This window comes from Oryctolagus cuniculus, chromosome 13, assembly GCF_051225735.1.
Source record: "Oryctolagus cuniculus isolate XC-2025 breed Fujian yellow rabbit chromosome 13, ASM5122573v1, whole genome shotgun sequence".
NCBI lineage: Eukaryota > Metazoa > Chordata > Mammalia > Lagomorpha > Leporidae > Oryctolagus > Oryctolagus cuniculus.
Window position 1 is genome coordinate 102,280,719 of NC_142879.1, and position 19,927 is coordinate 102,300,645.

The window sequence follows — 19,927 nt, forward strand, 5'->3', positions numbered from 1 at the left end:
ACCTATTGGAGATACTGAAATAGGAGATGGTAAAACATACATCTAAACATTTTCAAGGTTAGAAGTGCCAAGGAGATGCCAGAGTAATGAAGAATCCTTTTCTGTACCACGATGATTTCAGATAGATATCCAAAACCGTAAAGCATTAAGTTCAATCTGGTTTCCTTGTTTTTAGTTAATTACATTTTTGAGCCTTCAAAACTAAAAGTACATAATAAGAAAAGGGGAGAGGGGTTATAGATCCACAGACATAGACCTAGACCTAGCCATAGAAATAGTCATAGACATAGACATATAGACACAGATATAGATACAGACATCAACAGAAGTATAAACATAGACGACAGAATCAGAGGGAGAGCGAAAGTGAGAGATCAGACAGAATCCTAGAGAGGGTTTCATTATTCATATTTCTGCAAAGTCCAGTCTAGCATTTTGTAAAATCAGGAGCTGGGGACTCAATTTCTCCCAATGGGTAGCAAAGAATGAATTATTAATCCATGGAAGCCTGTCAGGGGGCCTCCTGGCTGAAAGTTAGAATCAGGCACAGGAAAAAGACAGAAGCCATCCTAGGTGTGAGGTAGATAGCTCATCTGACTTCTTCACCACTGGGCCAAGAGTTTAGCTCCTAATTCTTTTTCCCTAGGTTGTAAAGGCAAGAGAGTTGGCTGAAGCAAATGGTAAGACAGCCTCAAAACCTCTCCTTTACGTAGCTTCAGATAAGTAAGGGGAAGCTTGTATTACATAGGTACTAGGTATCCCACTCTCTCCCAGATAAGAAATATCGTCAAGAATATATGAACAAACAACAAATCTAACTCAGAAATGGACACAGCACCTCAACAGACCTGTCTCGAAATAAGAGATAGAAATGGCAATCAATATGACAGTATGTTCAACATCACCATCCACCAGGGAAATGCATATCAATGCCTCAAAGAGATATCACACCACCCCTTCTCAAGATAGCGAAAATGTTTATCTGCCTGTCTTATGTAAATAGCTGTCTCTCAAGTAACTTTATACCTTCAAGCAAACACCAATTTTGTTTTAACATCACTGAAATCAGGTATTTCCAAATCACAAGAAGACACACTACCTTCGAATTCCTTGGTGAGTTGTTGTCTTCAGGATCTCTTTGGGAGGTAGACTCCTTACCTACAAATGCAGTAACAGATCAACTAGTGAGAACATTTATTCACATGGAAACAATTTACATAAAGGCATGTCTCTCTCCACTCATGAATATTGCAATGAAATGAATATTTCAATGAAATAAAAGGAATAGTAAGGATGAATTTCAGAGGGTTGAAGCTGTTTCAGGAAGAAGTTGGTTATATTAAAAAAAGCCAAAGAAAACCCTCAAAATAAATGGATATCCAATTTAGAGCTACTCATTTCTCTTCATTGTATTTTAATAGTAAGTTTCGAAGGATAGGCACTCACTACCCATGTTACCATTGTCCAATCCACGATCATAGTTGAACGCATATTCATTAATTGGCTGTTGTGGAGCAACTTGAGTGATGGCGATATCTTTTAAGCCCTTCTTACTTGCTAAGGTTGACATTCCTTCCTACAGGAAGATAAAATACAAATTCAACACATATATCCAATTTCTCAACCCCTCAGCTACTCATTCAGGGAGACAGGATTTACTATGTGTGTCATGTCACAGGAACAGTCCTTGCAAAGGTTGAGCATATAAACAAAGAGCAGATTCTACCCCATACTCAGTTAAGCATATACACAAAGAGAAGATTCTACCCCCACGTTCTTTCAGTTGAGCATATAAACAAAGAGCAGATTCTACCCCATGTTTAGTTAGAGGTGGACATGGGAAAATACAACAGGAAAGTATAAACCACTATTTCTGCCACTGAAGTCAATACAATTGAAGAAAAGGCAGAAAAAAGAATCCTCAATTCAGTCTTGCAAGGTCAGGAAATACTGCTTGATTTCTGGCCGAGAGTTAGAATTGGGTACAAAATAAGGACAGAAAGCTATCCGAGGTGTGAGGTAGATAGCTCATCTGACTTCTTCACCACTGGGCCAAGAGTTTAGCTCCTAATTCTTCTTTCCTAGGTTCTAAAGGCAAGAGAGTTGGCTGAAGCGAATGTCAAGACAGCCTCAAAACCTCTCCTTTGGCCGGCGCCGCGGCTCATTAGGCTAATCCTCCGCCTAGCGGCGCCGGCACACCGGGTTCTAGTCCCGGTAGGGGCTCCGGATTCTGTCCCGGTTGCCCCTCTTCCAGGCCAGCCCTCTGCTGTGGCCAGGGAGTGCAGTGGAGGATGGCCCAGGTGCTTGGGCCCTGCACCCCATGGGAGACCAGGAAAAGCACCTGGCTCCTGGCTCCTGCCATCGGATCAGCGCGGTGCGCCGGGCGCAGCGCGCCAACCGCGGCGGCTACTGGAGGGTGAACCAACGGCAAAGGAAGACCTTTCTCTCTGTCTCTCTCTCTCACTGTCCACTCTGCCTGTCAAAAAATAAAAAAATAAAAAAATAATAAAATAAATAAAAAAAACCTCTCCTTTACGTAGCTTCAGATAAGTAAGGGGAAGCTTGTATTACATAGGTACTAGGTATCCCACTCTCTCCCAGATAAGAAATATCGTCAAGAATATATGAACAAACAACAAATCTAGTTCAGAAATGGACACAGCACCTCAACAGACCTGTCTCGAAATAAGAGATAGAAATGGCAATCAATATGACAGTATGTTCAACATCACCATCCACCAGGGAAATGCATATCAATGCCTCAAAGAGATATCACACCACCCCTTCTCAAGATAGCGAAAATGTTTATCTGCCTGTCTTATGTAAGTAGCTGTCTCTCAACTAACTTTATACCTTCAAGCAAACACCAGTTTTGTTTTAACATCACTGAAATCAGATATTTGCAAATCACAAGAAGACACACTACCTTCGAATTCCTTGGTGAGTTGTTGTCTTCAGGATCTCTTTGGGAGGTAGACTCCTTACCTACAAATGCAGTAACAGATTAACTAGTGAGAACATTTATTCACATGGAAACAATTTACATAAAGGCGTGTCTCTCTCCACTCATGACTATTGCAATGAAATGAATATTTCAATGAAATAAAAGGAATAGTAAGGATGAATTTCAGAGGGTTGAAGCTGTTTCAGGAAGAAGTTGGTTATATTAAAAAAAGCCAAAGAAAACCCTCAACATACATGGATACCCAATTCAGAGCTACTCATTTCTCTTCATTGTATTTTAATAGTAAGTTTTGATAGATATGCACTCACTACGCTTGTTATCTTTGTCCAATCCGTGATCAGAGTTCATAATTGGCTGTTGTGGAGCAACTTGAGCGATGAAAAAACGTTTTATACTCTTCTTACCCGCTACAGCTGACGTTCCTTCCTACAGAACAATAAAATACAAATTCAACACATATATCCAATTTCTCAACCCCTCAGCTACTCATTCAGTGAGACAGGATTTACTATGTGTATCAAGTCATAGGCCCAGTCCTTGAAAAATCTAAGCATATAAACAAACAGCAGATTCTACCCCATGTTCAGCTAGAGGTAGATATGGGAAAATACAACAGGAAAGTATAAACCACTATTTCTGCCACGGAAGTCAATACAGTTGAAGAAAAGGCAGAAAAGAGAATCCTCAATTCAGTCTCGCAAGGTCAGGAAATACTGCTTGATTTCTGGCCGAGAGTTAGAATTGGGTACAAAATAAGGACAGAAAGCCATCCGAGGTGTGAGGTAGATAGCTCATCTGACTTCTTCACCACTGGGCCAAGAGTTTAGCTCCTAATTCTTCTTTCCTAGGTTCTAAAGGCAAGAGAGTTGGCTGAAGCGAATGTCAAGACAGCCTCAAAACCTCTCCTTTACGTAGCTTCAGATAAGTAAGGGGAAGCTTGTATTACATGGGTACTAGGTATCCCACTCTCTCCCAGATAAGAAATATCGTCAAGAATATATGAACAAACAACAAATCTAGCTCAGAAATGGACACAGCACCTCAACAGACCTGTCTCGAAATAAGAGATAGAAATGGCAATCAATATGACAGTATGTTCAACATCACCATCCACCAGGGAAATGCATATCAAAGAGATATCACACCACCCCTTCTCAAGATAGCGAAAATGTTTATCTGCCTGTCTTATGTAAGTAGCTGTCTCTCAACTAACTTTATACCTTCAAGCAAACACCAGTTTTGTTTTAACATCACTGAAATCAGATATTTGCAAATCACAAGAAGACACACTACCTTCGAATTCCTTGGTGAGTTGTTGTCTTCAGGATCTCTTTGGGAGGTAGACTCCTTACCTACAAATGCAGTAACAGATCAACTAGTGAGAACATTTATTCACATGGAAACAATTTACATAAAGGCTTGTCTCTCTCCACTCATGAATATTGCAATGAAATGAATATTTCAATGAAATAAAAGGAATAGTAAGGATGAATTTCAGAGGGTTGAAGCTGTTTCAGGAAGAAGTTGGTTATATTAAAAAAAGCCAAAGAAAACCCTCAACATACATGGATACCCAATTCAGAGCTACTCATTTCTCTTCATTGTATTTCAATAGTAAGTTTTGATAGATATGCACTCACTACATTTGTTATCTTTGTCCAATGCGTGATCAGAGTCCATCCCATATTTATTAATTGGCTGTTGTGGAGCAACTTGAGCGATGAAAAAACGTTTTTTACTCTTCTTACCCACTACAGCTGACGTTCCTGCCTACAGAACAATAAAATACAAATTCAACACATATATCCAATTTCTCAACCCCTCAGCTACTCATTCAGTGAGACAGGATTTACTATGTGTATCAAGTCATAGGCCCAGTCCTTGAAAAATCTAAGCATATACACAAAGAGCAGATTCTACCCCATGTTCAGCTAGAGGTAGATATGGGAAAATACAACAGGAAAGTATAAACCACTATTTCTGCCACGGAAGTCAATACAGTTGAAGAAAAGGCAGAAAAGAGAATCCTCAATTCAGTCTCGCAAGGTCAGGAAATACTGCTTGATTTCTGGCCGAGAGTTAGAATTGGGTACAAAATAAGGACAGAAAGCCATCCGAGGTGTGAGGTAGATAGCTCATCTGACTTCTTCACCACTGGGCCAAGAGTTTAGCTCCTAATTCTTCTTTCCTAGGTTCTAAAGGCAAGAGAGTTGGCTGAAGCGAATGTCAAGACAGCCTCAAAACCTCTCCTTTACGTAGCTTCAGATAAGTAAGGGGAAGCTTGTATTACATGGGTACTGGGTATCCCACTCTCTCCCAGATAAGAAATATCATCAAGAATATATGAACAGGGGGTGGAGCCAAGATGGTGGAATAGTGAGGGGGCGCACCGATAGTCCCGGAAAATTTAGTTTAATAAAAGGGGAGTTACGGTAGCCGCAGAAAATAGAACCAAAAAAAATTGCAGGGGAAACCCTTCTGGATGGAGCAGGCGTGAATTGGAGGACCTACTGGGAGAACAAGGTCACCCACAGCGCGGAAGCCAAGTCGCGGGACCCAGCCGCAGAAGCCCCAGGGTCTGCGCGACAGTGCTCCAAGGGGAGTGCATGCCACACAGACAACAGCGGGGAGACTTGGGACGCTCAGGGCTCCGAGTCCACACATCGGCGCTGGAAGGGGAGGTGAGCTCAATAACCCGAGACATTGGTGGGGAAACGGGGGTCAGAATCTAGAGGGGGGCCGGAAAGTGCAGCAAACTCACTACCGGAAAGAAGGAAAAAAAAAGCTTCGGGGTTTCTCTTCCCCCTAACCTTGCAAAGGTTACAAGGCTGCAAGGCTTGAAGAATTCCCAAGAGACAAAGAGCAGGCCTCCTCTCTGGATTTACATATCAATGGGGGAGAGCTAAGGAACTGAGTCACTACAATTCAGTATCCTAGGCAACCCAGTGGGAGTCCAGAGGAGCCAAAGACTGGAAGCTAAATACCACAATTCTGCATAGCCCTGCCCTGCGGTGTTACTTACCCCCTGAATAAATAAAATAAATAAATAAATAAAAAGAGAGAGATTTACCACGCATAACCTGAGGGTGTCACCTTTGCACACCCTTAACCAGGAAGAACCAGGCAGAGCTCTCAGGCCGCACCCATCTCAAGCCTCCAAGGCTCCTCCAACAGCAGGCAGTCCACTTAACACGGACACAGTATAAAAAAAAAAAAAAGAAAAAAAAAACGCACAGTGACGCAAGAAGAATTAACTATGCCGAGTAACAAACACAGAAATAGAGGGAGCAAGATCAACGATGACACTATGATGCCTCCAAATAAGCAAAACACCCCAAGCCAAGAGTATGAAGATGATGAGATAGAAGAAATGCAAGATACGGATTTCAAAAAATTTATGATAAGAACATTTAGAAGTTTTCAAAAGCAAATCCTTGAACTACAGAAATCCTTAATGGACAAGATTGAAAATCTCTCTCGTGAAAATGAAATTTTAAGGAAGAGTGAAAATGAAACTCAGAAACTAGTAGAACAGGAAAGTGTAATAGTCAAGAGAAATCAAAATGAAATGAAGAGCTCAATAGATCAAATGACAAACACATTAGAAAGCCTTAAAAACAGAATGGGTGAAGCAGAAGAGAGAATATCGGACTTAGAAGATAGAGCACAGGAAAACATACAGTCAAACCAAAGAAAAGAAGAGGAAATTAGAAACCTGAAAAATATTGTTGGGAATCTACAGGATACTATTAAAAAAACCAACATTCGAGTTCTAGGAGTTCCTGAAGGCATGGAGAGAGAGAAAGGATTGGAAGGCCTTTTTAGTGAGATACTAGCAGAGAACTTTCCAGGTTTGGAGAAGGACAGAGACATCCTAGTACAGGAAGCTCATAGAACCCCCAATAAACATGACCAAAAGAGATCCTCACCACGACACGTGGTAATTAAACTTACCACAGTGAAACATAAAGAAAAGATCCTAAAATGTGCAAGAGAGAAACGTCAGATTACTCTCAGAGGATCTCCAATCAGACTCACAGCAGACATCTCATCAGAAACACTACAGGCTAGGAGGGAATGGCGAGACATAGCACAGGTGCTAAGAGAGAAAAATTGCCAGCCCAGAATATTATATCCTGCCAAGCTCTCATTTGTGAATGAAGGTGAAATAAAGACCTTTCATAGCAAACAGAAATTGAAAGACTTTGTGGCCACTCGTCCGGCCCTGCAAAAGATACTTAAAGATGTGCTACACTCAGAAACACAGAAACACGGCCATCAATATGAAAGAAGGGAAAGGAAGAACACCTACCAGTAAAAGAGCATGGGAAGCTCAAAGCATATACTAGAAAATATTTCCGGGAAAATGGCAGGGCAAAGTCACTACGTATCAATAGTCACATTGAACATTAATGGTCTGAATTCTTCAGTTAAAAGACACCGTTTGGCTGACTGGCTCACAGAACACAACCCAACTATTTGTTGCCTACAAGAAACACATCTCTCTAACAAAGAGGCATGCAGACTGAAAGTGAAAGGTTGGAAAAAGATATTCCATGCCAACAGAAACCAAAAAAAAGCAGGTGTAGCCATATTAATATCAGACAAAATAAACTTTAATACAAAAACTGTTAAGAGAGACAAAGAGGGACACTATATAATGATTAAGGGTTCAATTCAACAGGAAGATGTAACTATTATAAATGTATATGCACCTAATTACAGGGCACCGGTCTATTTAAAAGATATGTTAAGGGACTTAAAGGGAGATTTAGATTCCAATACAATAGGACTGGGGGACTTCAATACTCCACTCTCAGAAATAGACAGATCATCCGGACAGAAGATCAACAAGGAAACAGCAGATTTAATTGACACTATTGCCCAAATGGATCTAACAGATATCTACAGAACTTTCAACCCTACATCTACAGACTTCACATTCTTCTCAGCAGTGCATGGAACCTTCTCTAGGATTGATCACATACTAGGCCATAAAGCAAGTCTCAGCAAATTTAAAAGAATTAGAATCATACCATGCAGCTTCTCAGACCACAGCGGGTGAAGCTGGAAATTAGCAACTCAGGAAACCCCAGAAAGTATGCAAACACATGGAGACTGAACAACATGCTCCTGAATGAACACTGGGTCATTCAAGAAATCAAAAGAGAAATCAAAAACTTTCTGGAAGTAAATGAAGACAACAACACAACATATCAAAACTTATGGGATACAGCAAAAGCAGTATTGAGAGGCAAATTTATAGCAATAGGTGCCTATATCAAGAAATTGGAAAGGTACCAAATAAATGAGCTTTCAGCGCACCTCAAGGACCTAGAAAAACTGCAGCAAACCAAACCCAAATCTAGTAGGAGAAGAGAAATAATTAAAATCAGAGAAGAAATTAACAGGATTGAATCCAAAAAAAACATTACAAAAAATCAGCCAAGCGAGAAGCTGGTTTTTTGAAAAAATAAACAAAATGGACACCCCATTGGCCCAACTAACTAAAAAAAGAAGAGAAAAGACCCAAATCAATAAAATCAGAGATGAAAAAGGAAACGTAACAACAGACACCACAGAAATAAAAAGAATCATCAGAAATTACTACAAGGACCTGTATGCCAGCAAACAGGAAAACCTATCAGAAATGGATAGATTCCTGGACACATGCAATCTACCAAAATTGAACCATGAAGACATAGAAAACCTAAATAGACCCATAACTGAAACAGAAATTGAAACAGTAATAAAGGCCCTCCCAACAAAGAAAAGCCCAGGACCAGATGGATTCACTGCTGAATTCTACCAGACATTTAAAGAACTAATCCCATTTCTTCTCAAACTATTCAGAACAATCGAAGAAGAGGGAATCCTCCCAAATTCTTTCTATGAAGCCAGCATCACCTTAATCCCTAAGCCAGAGAAAGATGCAGCACTGAAAGAAAATTACAGACCAATATCCCTGATGAACATAGATGCAAAAATCCTCAATAAAATTCTGGCCAATAGAGTACAACAACACATCAGGAAAATCATCCACCCAGACCAAGTGGGATTCATCCCTGGTATGCAGGGATGGTTCAACATTCGCAAATCAATCAATGTGATTCACCACATTAACAGACTGCAGAAGAAAAACCATATGGTTATCTCAATTGATGCAGAGAAAGCATTTGATAAAATTCAACACCCTTTCATGATGAAAACTCTAAGCAAATTGGGTATAGAAGGAACATTCCTCAATATAATCAAAGCAATTTATGAAAAACCCACAGCCAGCATCCTATTGAATGGGGAAAAGTTGGAAGCATTTCCACTGAAATCTGGCACCAGGCAGGGATGCCCACTCTCACCACTGCTATTTAACATAGTTCTGGAAGTTTTAGCCAGAGCCATCAGACAAGAAAAAGAAATCAAAGGAATACAAATCAAGAAGGAAGAAGTCAAACTATCCCTCTTTGCAGATGACATGATTTTGTACTTAGAGGATCCAAAGAACTCTACTAAGAGACTATTGGAACTCATAGAGGAGTTTGGCAAAGTAGCAGGGTATAAAATCAATGCACAAAAATCAACAGCCTTTGTATACACAGACAATGCCATGGCTGAGGAAGAACTGCTAAGATCAATCCCATTCACAATAGCTACAAAAACAATCAAATACCTTGGAATAAACTTAACCAAGGACGTTAAAGATCTCTACGATGAAAATTACAAAACCTTAAAGAAAGAAATAGAAGAGGATACCAAAAAATGGAAAAATCTTCCATGCTCATGGATTGGAAGAATCAACATCATCAAAATGTCCATTCTCCCAAAAGCAATTTATAGATTCAATGCAATCCCAATCAAGATACCAAAGACATTCTTCTCAGATCTAGAAAAAATGATGCTGAAATTCATATGGAGGCACAAGAGACCTCGAATAGCTAAAGCAATCTTGTACAACAAAAACAAAGCCGGAGGCATCACAATACCAAACCTCAGGACATACTACAGGGCAGTTGTAATCAAAACAGCATGGTACTGGTACAGAAACAGATGGATAGACCAATGGAACAGAATTGAAACACCAGAAATCAATCCAAACACCTACAGCCAACTTATATTTGATCAAGGATCTAAAACTAATTCCTGGAGCAAGGACAGTCTATTCAATAAATGGTGCTGGGAAAACTGGATTTCCACGTGCAGAAGCATGAAGCAAGACCCCTACCTTACACCTTACACAAAAATCCACTCAACGTGGATTAAAGACCTAAATCTACGTCCTGACACCATTAAGTTACTAGAGAACATTGGAGAAACCCTTCAAGATATTGGTACAGGCAAAGAATTTCTGGAAAAGACCCGGGAGGCACAGGCAGTCAAAGCCAAAATCAACTATTGGGATTGCATCAAATTGAGAAGTTTCTGTACTGCAAAAGAAACAGTCAGGAGAGTGAAGAGACAACCAACAGAATGGGAAAAAATATTTGCAAACTATGCAACAGATAAAGGGTTAATAACCAGAATCTACAAAGAGATCAAGAAACTCCACAAAAACAAAACCAACAACCCACTTAAGAGATGGGCCAAGGACTTCAATAGACATTTTTCAAAAGAGGAAATCCAAATGGCCAACAGGCACATGAAAAAATGTTCAAGGTCACTAGCAATCAGGGAAATGCAAATCAAAACCACAATGAGGTTTCACCTCACCCCGGTTAGAATGGCTCACATACAGAAATCTACCAACAACAGATGCTGGCGAGGATGTGGGGAAAAAGGGACACTAACCCACTGTTGGTGGGAATGCAAACTGGTCAAGCCACTATGGAAGTCAGTCTGGAGATCCCTCAGAAACCTCAAGATAACCCTACCGTTCGACCCAGCCATCCCACTCCTTGGAATTTACCCAAAGGAGTTTAAATTGATAAAGAAAAAAGCGGTCTGCACCCTAATGTTTATTGCAGCACAATTCACAATAGCCAAGACCTGGAACCAACCTAAATGCCCATCAATGGTAGACTGGATAAAGAAATTATGGGATATGTATTCTTTAGAATACTATACCGCAGTAAGAAACAACGAAATCCAGTCATTTGCAACAAAATGGAGGAATCTGGAACACATCATGCTGAGTGAAATAAGCCAGGCCCAAAGGGACAAATACCATATGTTCTCCCTGATCGGTGACAACTGACTGAACACAAAAAAGGAAACCTGTGGAAGTGAAATGGACACTATGAGAAATGGTGACTTGATCAGCATAGCCCTGACTGTTAATGAACAACTTAATATATTATCCCTCTTAGTAGTTTTTTTTTTGTCTGTTCTACTTAATATGACTGGTTTAATTCTGTAATTAATACACAGTTATTCTTAAGTGTTGAAATTTAACTGAAATGTGATCCCTGTTAAACATAAGAGTGGGAATAAGAGAGGGAAGAGTTGTACAATTTGGGACAAGCTCAAACTGACTTGCCCCAAATGGTAGAGTTAGAAACATAGCAGGGGACTCCAATTTAATCCTATCAAGGTGGCATGTACCAATGCCATCTCACTAGTCCAAGTGATCAATTTCAGTTCACAATTGATCATAATGAAAGTTCTAAGAGTCAAAGAGAGCACATAAACAAGTCTAGTACCTGCTAATACTAACAGATAGAATAAATAAAGGGGAGAGTGATCCAACATGGGAAGCGAGATACTCAGCAGACTCATAGAATGGCAGATGTCCTAAACAGCACTCTGGCCTCAGAATCATCCCTAAAGGCATTCCAATTGGCTGAAAAGCCCATGAGAGTATTTCAGGCATGGAAAGCCAAGACACTCTGGCAAAAAAAAAAAAAAAAAAATCTAAATGAAAGATCTCTGTGAGTGAGATCCCAGTGGAAAGAACAGGTCTTCAAAGAAGGAGGTACCTTTCTCTGAAGGGAGGAGAGAACCTCCACTTTGACTATGACCTTGTCTGAACAAGATAAGAGTCGGAGAATTCAAGGGGCTTCCATAGCCTTGGAAACTCATGACTGGTGCATAGGGAGATTACTGATGCCATAAACAGGAGTGTCAGTTTGTAAAGTCAACAACAGGAGTCACTGTGCACTTACTCCTCATGTAGGATCTCTGTCCTTAATGTGCTGTACATTGAGACTTAATGCTATAACGAGTACTCAAACAGTATATTTCACTTTGTGTTTCTATGGGGGTGGAAACTGTTGAAATCTTACTTAATGCATACTAAACTGATCCTCTGTAAAAAAAAAAAAAAAAAGAAAAAAGAAATTATCAACTCCCAACTTGACTCTCACTGGGATTAAACATGACAATAGGTCTGATCTGATTTCATCATCATTTAAAAAAAATCATCTATTATTTTTCACTTTATGTTTCTGTGTGGGAACAAACTGTTGAAATCCTTACTTAAGGTATACTAAGCTGATCTTCTGTATATTAAGATAATCGAAAATGAATCTTGATGTGAATGGAAGGGGAGAGGGAGTGGGAAAGGGGAGGGTTGTGGGTGGGAGGGACGGTATGGGGGGGGAAAGCCATTGTAACCCATGAGTCGTACTTTGGAAATTTATATTCATTAAACAAAAGATAAAAAAAAGAATATATGAACAAACAACAAATCTAGCTCAGAAATGGACACAGCACCTCAACAGACCTGTCTCGAAATAAGAGATAGAAATGGCAATCAATATGACAGTATGTTCAACATCACCATCCACCAGGGAAATGCATATCAATGCCTCAAAGAGATATCACACCACCCCTTCTCAAGATAGCGAAAATGTTTATCTGCCTGTCTTATGTAAGTAGCTGTCTCTCAAGTAACTTTATACCTTCAAGCAAACACCAGTTTTGTTTTAACATCACTGAAATCAGATATTTGCAAATCACAAGAAGACACACTACCTTCGAATTCCTTGGTGAGTTGTTGTCTTCAGGATCTCTTTGGGAGGTAGACTCCTTACCTACAAATGCAGTAACAGATCAACTAGTGAGAACATTTATTCACATGGAAACAATTTACATAAAGGCTTGTCTCTCTCCACTCATGACTATTGCAATGAAATGAATATTTCAATGAAATAAAAGGAATAGTAAGGATGAATTTCAGAGGGTTGAAGCTGTTTCAGGAAGAAGTTGGTTATATTAAAAAAAGCCAAAGAAAACCCTCAACATACATGGATACCCAATTCAGAGCTACTCATTTCTCTTCATTGTATTTTAATAGTAAGTTTTGATAGATATGCACTCACTACGTTTGTTATCTTTGTCCAATGTGTGATCAGAGTCCATCCCATGTTTATTAATTGGCTGTTGTGGAGCAACTTGAGTGATGAAAAAACATTTTTTACTCTTCTTGCCCGCTACAGCTGACGTTCCTTCCTACAGAACAATAAAATACAAATTCAACACATATATCCAATTTCTCAACCCCTCAGCTACTCATTCAGTGAGACAGGATTTACTATGTGTATCAAGTCATAGGCCCAGTCCTTGAAAAATCTAAGCATATAAACAAACAGCAGATTCTACCCCATGTTCAGCTAGAGGTAGACATGGGAAAATACAACAGGAAAGTATAAATCACTGTATGCATTGTTGAAGTATATATAGTAGAAGAATAGGCAGAGACGTGTATCCTCGAGTTAATCTTGGAAGGTCAGCAAATATTGTTTATTTGGGGCTACATTTTGAAACGCAGATCAAATGAAATCAAAAGTAAGACATGAAGGCATTGTATACAGCACAGATGAGGCAAAATATGGTATAGCAATAAACAAGGCAAATTAGCAGCCCCAGATATGGAGCTACAATGAGAACGTCCTTAGTAGAATGGGGTTTAGTGATGTACGGCAGATTTAAGACCTAAGGACCAAACCAATGGTCATGCTGGAATGTGAATTCTCCCCTACTGGAATGGAAATCTACTCAATAAGCAGTTGAACTACATGATTACAAATATGTTTAAGGGATCACTCTGGCAGGAAATACACAATGTACGAAAATGTCTTCAGTTAGGCAATACGAGATTTGATGCACACAGAGAACTTAGAAACCACATTGTGTCAAAGGAAAAAAAAAACTAACATTGAACACAAAACAAAAAGTAGAGGGTGGGAGGTTATGGGGGATAGAGAAAATTTGAAATAGGGGTAAGAAACCAGAGTTACATTGAAGGAATGACTTCCTACTGCACTCACCTCCATCGCTGGGAAGAACCAGCACAGCAAAGGAAACGCCCAGTGTCTAAGAGACTGACTGAAGGAAATCTTTGGTAAGGAAGTAAGGACAACTCTAAATGGCAATAGGCTCAGAGAGCCAGTACAGAGAGAGGCAAGAACAAAGTTGTGAGGGAATTATGTTTTACAATAACCTAACACACACTGCATGAGCAAACACAAGAATCCTCAAACCTGCAATCATAAAGTAACACGAAGGAATGAAAAATCTTAGTCATCCTGTTTTGCTCAGTACACATAATATACATGTATTGAAATACCACACTGTGGCCCTTAAATGTGTCATATTTAGTCACTCAAGAATTTTGAAAAGAAATGGGAGTAGACAAATATATAGTCATATATATATAATGCACTGAAATACAATACTGTGACCCATAAATGTGTCATATTTAGTCACTAAAAATTTTTCAAAAGAAATGGGAATAGACAAAATCACTCAGAAAAAGCATATAATAAGAAAATACATATAAATAAATATTTGTAAAACATTAAAATAATATAAGCAAATAATGTAAACATAAACTGAATTCTGAAATTTGGAAAATGAAAATAAAAAGGCAGAACCTATGAGATTTAATTTTTCAATTACATATTTCTACATACGTTTGCAGCATACAAAATTTCATATTTCTACATTTGTTTCAAGAATTTAAAATAAAATTTTAATTTATAAATTGAAATATTACATACATTTCTTACTATAGTGAGAATATGTGCTTCTGGAGTTTATGGTAATAAGCATTTTTCAAATCTGTTAAAAATATAGTTCTGTGAAAAAATATAAGAGGCTACAGGAGGACTGTTTTTCAAAAGCCTTGATTGCTTTAAATGTCACAAAACAAAGTCCTGAGAGTCAGTACTCTGATTAAGCAGGTTGAGCTGCCAGACTATTCCTTTTGTATTTTAAAAATTATCTCAGTTTCTCACAAAAAATAAGGAGACAGAAGGAAACAGGAAGAAGAGAAAATGAAATAGAGTGGCACAGAGAAGTAGGCCTGCAGAGGTGCCATTTGCTAATTCACTCTCCAAAAGCCTGTACGGGCCAGGGCTCAGCCACACCAATGCTAGGACCTGAGTACTCCAACTATTTTTTTTTCTCAGAACTTTTACTATGGGTTGAGTCAAATGGCAACGTAGTCAGGAAATCTTTCCTTTGTGTAATGTTCAAACAACAGTAAGCAAATACATGTGTAAGGTACATATGCAACTCTTTTCCAACTAGGCAATATCTTCAAAGTTATAAAAATCTCTACAAAGAGATAAATAGGGAGTCATGTTTTAGCTCCTAAAATGTGACATTCATTTCACATTATGTTTTCCACAAGTGACAATATAAATATCACCATGATTATGGCTGTCTCATGGTGTGAGGCTTGCTCATTTCTAATGCTTAGTATGATGAGGTCTGAGAGAGAGAAGAGAGGAAAAAAAAGCTGCATACAGAGGCCCTGCACTCACCTCCACCGCTGGGAAGAACCAGCACAGCAAAGGAAACACCCAGTGTCTAAGAGACTGACTGAAGGAAATCTTTGGTAAGGAAGTAAGGACAACTCTAAATGGCAATAGGCTCAGAGAGCCAGTACAGAGAGAGGCAAGAAGAAAGTATACTGTAGCTCCTACGCTGGTGTTATGGCCAGGGGGACTCTATCTCGCTGAGGAAAGTAAGCAGAAGCCTCTAAGATTCCCACCATTATGGCAGAGCAGTGGCCCTAACTACAGAATTCCACCGTCCTCGGTTTTCATTTACCTAGAAAGCTGACTGTGTCTGAGGGCCTTCTTTGCCCTAAGAAAGACTCCATTTTGCCAGTGCCGCGGCTCACTAGGCTAATCCTCCGCCTTGCGGCGCCGGCACACCGGGTTCTAGTCCCGGTCGGGGCGCCGGATTCTGTCCTGGTTGCCCCTGTTCCAGGCCAGCCCTCTGCTGTGGCCAGGGAGTGCAGTGGAGGATGGCCCAAGTGCTTGGGCCCTGCACCCCATGGGAGACCAGGAAAAGCACCTGGCTCCTGGCTCCTGCCATCGGATCAGCGCGGTGCGCCGGCCGCAGCGTGCCGGCCGCGGCGGCCATTGGAGGGTGAACCAACGGCAAAGGAAGACCTTTCTCTCTGTCTCTCTCTCTCACTGTCCACTCTGCCTGTCAAAAAAAAAAAAAAAAAAAAAGAAAAGAAAAAGAAAGACTCCATTTTGCCTCTTTCCAAATCCCCAGACCCAAGTGGTTGCAGCAACACTGCGGCTATCCCTTATTCTGTCTTGGGGACAGCAAGTACCCCTGATGCTACCAGCAGTCCCCAGATTCCACCTGCCACCTGCCCCTGCCCACAGCCAGAGCCAGGCTGCTTTACAGGGCAGACAGCAGGTCCCTGCCTATACGGCTGAATTGCTGGGCACAGCTTCAGGGCTCTGTCTTCTGCCTGTTTTTAAAAAGACAGAAGAAACAAGCACTCCATTCTAGATTTGAACATCACTTAGTGCTTATATTTAAAATATCATAACAAGAGACAGTACCTCAGGGTCTGAAGTTGATTCTTTAGCTTCATCTTCTGCTCCTAAAGTAAACACCATTTCTATAAGAGGTAGTCATAGATCTGATAATAAACGTTATTATGAATTCTAAATACACATACACAGATGGGATCAGGCGCATTCAGGGTGTATGGCCATAGATTATCTTCCAGAGTGGCTATACTATTTTGCATATGGAAGAGCAATGAATGAGTATCCCTATTGCCCTATTTCCTTATCTGCAATCACTGTTGTCACTGTTTTGAAATCCCTAGCAGTTCATGATGTTCAGAATCACTTCTTAAGTTCACCTGCCATCTGTGTATCTTCCATGGGAAGGTGTTTGTTCCGCTATTTTTCCTATTTTTAAGTCTGTTTGGTATTTTTTAAATTTAGCTTTAAGAGTTCTCTAAACAGTTTGGATACTAGCTGTGTCTTTGTTGAAATATATCTTATACAAATATTCTTTCCAGGTTATTTATTATACCCTTGGTGGTATATTGGAAGAACTAAAATTTTGTTTCTTATCACTATTCACTTTTCATGAACATCAATATACTTGCAGAAACTGAGAATAACTGGTCTTTACAACTTGTTCACCCTGAAGATGCTTATGCAAATCTCATCCGTGGCTGTCATACATTTTGTTACCTTAAGGGAATGAACACTGTCACTTACGGTAAGGTAGAAAGGTATATAACTTATCTTACACTGCCTGCTTTCAGTTTATAGACCAAGCTGTGTCATGCCAAAATGCAATCTTAATTCTTCAGCATAGAAATCACTTTAAAAGGCCTGTTGTTTCCAGCACCCTAAAATAATACCAAGAATCCCTAGAACCATCTGAAATAAAGTTCCATTTATCAATTTAAAAAATATGCTAATTTATATTTTAATTTAACTCTGGATTTTCTAGTCATTAAATTGATCTGTTCTACTATTTTTATGCCATGCCATCATGTGGTTATCCCCATAGATTTACTCTATGATTCAGTCCTGAGAAAAGCAAATTTTCTTGTTGTGCTTTTCTTCCTCAAAATGTTCCAGTAAATGTACATACATTAAAGCCTCATTAGAGCAAATATAAATACACACACACACACACACACACACACACACATCTCCATGAGTAATTCAACAATATGTAAAAGTAACAGCAAGAAAGAATTCCAAAGGGTTGACGAAGTTTCAGGAAGAAGAATTTGTTCCTATGAAGAAAGATATTAAAAAAAAAACAATAAAATACATTGGGTAGCATATTTATGGCTTCACATTAAACTTCATACAATAACATTTAAATAGAAGGTTTTCATACACTGGATGGAACTGGAAATCACTATCCTAGAGAAATAAGCCAGTCACACAAAACCAAATCTCACATGTTTTATATATGGAAGCTATAGAAAGTACAAAAAGTGCATGGATACCGTATTATTTGGTCTATAATCATATTGTCTTTAATGGATTTCATCAATACATCCTTCTTTCCTCACTGTTAGCATTGTGATGAATCCCACATTTTTCTTACATTAATATTACTGTTTTTGAGAAAAATGTATATAAGTGCACATATATAATATATCAAATGTTAAAAAATGTTCAATTTTAAAATTTACAAAAGAAATTTTGATCCACTTACCACATTTGTTATCTTCATGGACTCCATGAACACGAGTTATTCTGTCGTTATTGGGTTGCTCTTCTGGTGCACTGTGAATGATGGCAGTTGTATGTCCTGGAATTATTAAGTCTTTCTATAGGAAAAAAAAACACAACCTCAGCAAGCATGTTCACTCAGTTGTCCCACCACCCATTCACTCACTAAGACATTTATTCTGTAAATCAAAGCATAGGCACTGTCCTAGGAAAAGAAGAATATGTCCACGGAAGGCACTTACTGCAGTACGTTAAAGTGGGAGTAGACATAGAGTCAACAAAAACTCGGAGCAAGAAAATTAATTCCATAATAGAGCATTTTACCTTGGCAAATGAACTGAGGCCTTCCTCATATGATATAAGCAGTTCATGATTAACATCAGGTATTTCCAAAAGCCTTGTGCACAAAAATATATAAGAAAAATAGTTAAATATTTTCTATAAAAAATCAGGGGAAACATCAACTAAACTTCTGCTAAATGGTATTTTTTGGTACAATGAAAATTTGACTCTTGTTTTAGAAAAACTTTTCATCATCTATTTCTGCCTACACTACTCTCACCCCACTGAAATATTTGGTGAAGATAATACATCCCATAAAAAATCTGTGAACATCAATATACTAGCAGAAACTTTACAACTTGTTCACCCTGAAGATGCTTATGCAAATTTCATCCGTGGCTGCCATACATTTCATTACCTCAAGGCAATGAACACTGTCACCTATGGTAAGCGAGAAAGGTATATAACTTATCTTACACTGCCTGCTTTCAGTTTATAGACCAAGCTGTGTCATGCCAAAATGCAATCTTAATTCTTCAGCACAGAAATCACTTTAAAAGGCCTGTTGTTTCCAGCACCTTAAAATAATACCAAGAATCCCTAGAACCATCTGAAATATTTGAAAGCTAAAGATATATACATCACAGAACAAATGTGTAGGTTGTTGTTGGAAATGCCCTTCTCAGAAATATTAAGATGTTCAGTGATTTTCCCAAATAAGTGTTGCTGTTTCCTCATTCAGGTAAACGTAAACCAGTAAGACTATAGGTGCTTATGTACTTAGAAGGGAGATGCTGCTGAGAAGAGTCATGGTACCTGTACTTTTGTTTCTGTTAATGGTATCTAAATATCTTGCCTCCTATGAGCTCCTAACCCCAAATAACTCTTCTGGTGTCAAGCACAGTGATGTGGTTTGGATAAGAGTTCAGATATCAACAAAAGGCCCATGTATTTGTGGCTAGATTGCAAAGTCTTATTTAATGGATAAATGGTAATGGTCAATGGATTAAAAGTAGAAACAATGCAACTATGATGTCTAGGTGTTGGGCCTAAAGGAGGTCTTTAGGTCACCGGGGGCTTGTATTGTGAATGAAGTTCTCATGAGAGCAGTGAACTATACAACTGTTCTCTCTGCTGCTGGGTGCACCGTGTTATTCTCCCTTTGTATTCATTCCACCAACCAACATCCTCATCATGCTGCCACCTGTTCTTGGACTGTGAATCTCAAAACTTTATGCCAAAATAAATCCTATTCCTCTGTATGTTAGCCAACAGATATTTT

General features: G+C 39.2%; 1 protein-coding gene across 1 annotated transcript in view; it reads right to left on the reverse strand.

Moving 5' to 3' along the window:
- Positions 1-19,927, reverse strand: part of LOC103352168 (uncharacterized) — an 82,930-nt gene that overhangs the window by 38,703 nt on the left and 24,300 nt on the right. Inside the window, exons 9-13 of the mRNA XM_089311279.1 lie at positions 18,688-18,760; positions 18,347-18,461; positions 2,927-2,985; positions 1,459-1,576; positions 1,100-1,158 (exon numbers count right to left, since the gene is read on the reverse strand). Of these exons, the coding sequence (XP_089167405.1) occupies positions 1,100-1,158; positions 1,459-1,576; positions 2,927-2,985; positions 18,347-18,461; positions 18,688-18,760 (424 nt within the window). The remainder of the gene's footprint in view (positions 1-1,099; positions 1,159-1,458; positions 1,577-2,926; positions 2,986-18,346; positions 18,462-18,687; positions 18,761-19,927) is intronic.